The sequence below is a fragment of the Austrofundulus limnaeus genome, unplaced genomic scaffold (assembly GCF_001266775.1).
Source record: "Austrofundulus limnaeus strain Quisiro unplaced genomic scaffold, Austrofundulus_limnaeus-1.0 Scaffold114, whole genome shotgun sequence".
Taxonomy (NCBI): domain Eukaryota; kingdom Metazoa; phylum Chordata; class Actinopteri; order Cyprinodontiformes; family Rivulidae; genus Austrofundulus; species Austrofundulus limnaeus.
In genome coordinates, this window is record NW_013952516.1 from 1,342,687 (window position 1) to 1,347,278 (window position 4,592).

At 39.7% G+C, this 4,592-nt stretch overlaps 1 protein-coding gene across 1 annotated transcript in view; it reads right to left on the bottom strand.

The window, feature by feature from the left end:
* Positions 1–3,897, bottom strand: part of riok2 (RIO kinase 2 (yeast)) — a gene marked incomplete at its 5' end in the record, with an annotated part of 5,306 nt that extends 1,409 nt beyond the window's left edge. The window contains 9 exon segments of the mRNA XM_014014447.1: positions 121–220; positions 1,226–1,639; positions 1,765–1,857; positions 1,932–2,123; positions 2,202–2,290; positions 2,407–2,582; positions 2,965–3,081; positions 3,157–3,295; positions 3,816–3,897. Coding sequence (XP_013869901.1) covers positions 121–220; positions 1,226–1,639; positions 1,765–1,857; positions 1,932–2,123; positions 2,202–2,290; positions 2,407–2,582; positions 2,965–3,081; positions 3,157–3,295; positions 3,816–3,897 — 1,402 coding nt within the window.
* Between the last annotated feature and the right edge of the window lie 695 nt (positions 3,898–4,592).

Genomic DNA, 4,592 nt, shown 5'->3' on the forward strand with positions numbered 1-4,592 from the left:
AACGGTTCTTGCATGAGGCCCATTGTTTCCAGGTAAATTAGTGCTTTCTTTAAAAGGATATATTATTACAGCCTGGTCTCGTGTCCACACCTATAAACAACGGTGTGAGCCGATGCTTACAACTGGTATGGTGGAGCAGCTCCCGATGCTGCCCATTGTGGCTTCGCTGTCTGTTCTTCTTCTTCTATGTTCTGCAATCTGCTGAAGACTGTCCGAGTCTCTGCAGTAGAAGAACATCAAATTGATATTATGACACAAATATATTTTGTCTTGTTCACAAATTTTAAATTTCCTCAACCGTCCATCATTTTAACCTACTTCATCATTTCAGGGTCACGGGACTCACTGGTCCCCACAACCAGCAGTCACAGTGCGAGAGGCGGGGGACACCCTGCCTGGACAGGTCCAAAGTCAGGGCCACATAGAGACAAACAACCATTCACGCTCTCACTCACTCCTAATGACGATTTAGTTACCAGTTCACCTGACAGTCATGTTTTTGGTCTGTGGGAAGAAACTGGAGTGCCCGGAGAAAAACCACGCATGCATGGGGAGAACAGACAAACTATCTGGAAAGGTCAACCTAACGATTTTGACTTATCCAAGTCAAAATCTCATCCCAACATCTAGTTTCCAAAGTTGTCCACAATGCAATGCACCTAAATAAAACCACAGCTAATATGTTATTAAATATACGGTAAGTGGAATTTGCGCTCTGTTATTACTGTTTATGATGCTATATATGTGTTAAAATGGTGGCAAACTGCTAGCTTTAATGATGCTCGGTGGTAATAACTGGTATCACATTTGAAAGCAAAGGCCTTAAAACAGTTAAACCATTTGTTCCTGTAGCCCTGCTTTATCCTGAGGGATGAGCTTTTTATGGAGAATTGACTGGATGCTAATCAACAAAATCAACATAAATGTACTAACTATCTAATTTACTGATTGYTTTATTGCCCGCTCCAAAAAGGAGACCTAGTAAGATCACGTCAGGTTTTAGGAAGTTGTTTTAGCTCGTTTTGTCTYATGGATAAAGCTTGTAGTATTAAAATATTTCATGTGTTTTGTAAAGAAGGGTAACTAGAGTATGTTAAGAACAAATTAGGCCTTAATGATTCAAGTTTTATTATTTCCCAAAATTAAATTTTTTTTTAAGTTTTATTTAAAAAAAGAAAAGAAACTGGTATGTTGGAGGTTTATTGTGTCATCATTGTGAGTTTACCTGAAAGGTTTAAACTCCTTGTTGGAAGCGGAAAGGTCTGTCAGCTCTGGGCACTCGTCCTCTTCTTCCTTCAACTCTTCCTCAAACCCCGTCCCGGTTTCGTCCTGGGCTTCAGCAGTGGACGTCGCCTCAGTTACTTCTTGTGTTTCATTACTGATTTCCTCCTCCCGATCTTGTACCTTTGCAGAGGATTCACTGACTTTCAATCCCTCCAGTTCCAGCATTACTTGGTTATATTCCTCTATGTCCAGACTGTCCTSGACACTTTCTGCCTCCTCGTCTGTAGCCTCTCCGTCATCTTCCTCTTCATCATTTTCTTGCTCAGGTCCAGCTGGGTCTAGTAATGCAACATCTGTCTTTAGCTCTTTTGTGAATCCACTGGCTGACACATCGATGTCTAGAGAATAAGAGCGCCTGTGGGAACCAACRGAGAAAACAGCTCTTGTTAAAACTAAAAACCTCATAAACAACATAGTTTGAGCAGGTTCACKGTGCACATTTAGGTACTGGCTTTAAACCTGTAAAATATAAGCAGATACCTGATGTCTTTGAAAGTTGGAAAGAGCTCACTTTCGTAATTAAATCTCCTTGCAAAAAAATCTCTGATGCACTTCACATCTCGGTCAAAGTACCTGCAGAAAAAGATGGATGAGGTGAGAAAACTGTTTTACGTTAACTGGAACTCTGAAATTGAAGACAAACCCACCATTCAGCATTAGGGTGTGATGTAGACACCATCTGAGGAAAATCAATCATAGTTATGTGGTCCTGGTCATCCAGCATCAGGTTGAACTCGTTAAAGTCTCCATGAATCAGGCCGTGGTTGGCCAGCTTGACAATGAGGTCCATGAACTCACTGTACAGAGCAGCTGGATCCTGCAACTCATGAACCTGACACCTGCAGGAGAAGGATAACGCAYGTGAACGAGGGGAGGGAAAACACAGTGGCGTGTACCATGCAGTATTATTTACATACAGAGGATATCCATTGATGAGCTCCATCACTACAGCGTGTCTGTTATAGTCCACAGGTTTGGGAACAGGAAAGCCTCGATCATACAGAGCCTGGGAAGAGTGAGGAGACGACTTAAAACTAACACAAAATGATGGCCGTTTCACAGCTTCTTCATTGTTGGCAATGTTTTTGCTATTTTCCCACTTCCTGTTGACGGACTCATTACCTTCATGTAAGCAAACTCCTTCATGGCAGAGAGGCGTGAGAGGTAAAGCCAGGACATGTTCTTTCTGTGTTTGTGGTAATCCCTCTTATTTTTTAGGTTCCTGAAGGAGGTACGACCCAGCCTGTGTAGCTTCAGAGCRTACTGCTCCTCATTTGGACTGGCAACTATATATATATCTGCAMAGCGAACAGAACATTTGTATCATAAAACGAAAGCTCATTGTCATTGTTTACTTTAGCCATCTGCACACACACACACGCGCTCTGATGTGTGGCAATAAAACTTCCAGTCATTTTATTTACTTAGGTCAGATTACGCAAACCAGTTCATTTTACTGTTCTATAGTGCTTGTTTAGGCACAATAAGTATATACTCTGTATGTGTTAGCGTTTCAACCCCAGGACTAGCAGTAGTATAAAAATAAACTTGTATGATGGACACAGCTTGCAGGACCCGTATTTTGTAAACAGTTGCCAATCCGGATTTACTAAATGCTAACCAGAAGAACATCATTGCGATTTCACATAATATTTTTATAATGGGAGTTTATTTTCTTACCCGACTCCTTGCCCACACCCATCTGGTTGCCAACTGACAATATGACTTCTCTGGAGCACAACGTTTTCAGAGCCAGGTAGTCATATCCTCCGTAGTTCAACCTGTAGCCCTGCACAGCTAAAACCAACACAAGGCACATCAGAAAACGGTCCTGTACACCATCTCAGTGTGTGACAAAATGCCCACCCTTACTTTTTGTACGTTCATATACCACAAGTTTGTGTTTCACCAGTTCTCTGAGGATCTTGTTGCAGCCACCGTGTCTGAGGCTGGCGATGGATGACAGGAGGCTGACTGGGACTATCTCATGGTTCTTCATCCCCATCTCAACCTGTACAAGGGAACATTAACGTCAATTTAGAAAATAAATAAATACTGCCACTAAGTGAAAACATAAACTGGTGAGAGACTAATAACAGTTTCTGACACATATGCATTCCCTCTATTCATGGATGTAGATATTATAATTTATTGTAGGTTAACCCATCAGAAATAATAATGACAGAATAATTTAGCCACGTATGGTTTTATTTTATTTTAGTGTACAGAACTTCGAACAATGTTGTTTTTCAAGTGCTTTATAAATAAAGTTTTATTTTTTGTATTATACATCACTTAAACACGTGAAACAAATAAAAACTTTTTCGTCGTGTCAACAAAAGTTATTACTAACAACAGTACTGTATGTTAGTTGGCAGTGTTGTCCCTCTTGTCATTAAACTGCTGACAGAACATTTTAGGTAAAGTATATGTAGCTCAGGCTGGGTAAGGTAAGGCTGACAACCGGACCAGCTAACCCGATCAGGCTAACCCGTGCTGGGACTCAAACGGTCAGTTAGCTCGGTACTTACAGCAGTGAGGACCCGGAAGTCATCTCGAGATAAATATCTCAGCATCACCACGTTTAACTTCCCCATTATTTTTTGATACACAAAGAGCTAATGGAAATAAACTGCTGTTAACAAATTGCTTCGGCTACCAGTACGTTGCACACTTTAGTAAACGCACGTGAAAGCCGGAAGTTCCGCAGAATGATACGTCAACGTCACTTCCTATTTTTTTCTCCGCATGCAGCGCTCAAGCTGGATTCATGTCCCTTTTTTTTATGCATGCTGGTTAATATTTTTTAGTGAAACTTTTATAAAATTAAATAAATAAAATTCATAATTTTGTTTAAAAACTGCTGTACGGAAGGTCTTACACTGTATAATCTAAAATGTCTTTACATTTTTTTTGTTTGTTATTTTGAAAAAAAAAATTTTTTTAGGACCTGGATATGTAATGTTAAATTAATCTGGAGCCCTTTAAGTGTTACAATATTGTTATTATACATTAGTAAGATCTGTGCTATGTTCTTACAGTTCAAACAAAATGACCAGAAAAAGAAATACACATCTCAGAAATTAAGTCAGTTTTTTAATCGATGTGGTTTTTATTGTGTCCTGAAAAATAATAAAAAATAACAAAGATGACAATTTAAGTTTTCCAACAGGGGCAATAAAATAAAACATATTGCGTTGGTCGGAAAATGAAAGATATAAATCTAAAGCAAAAGTACAAGGATCATGTCAAATTTGAAGGTCAGGTGTGTGTGTGTGTGTGTGTGTGTGTGTGTGTGTGTGTGTGTG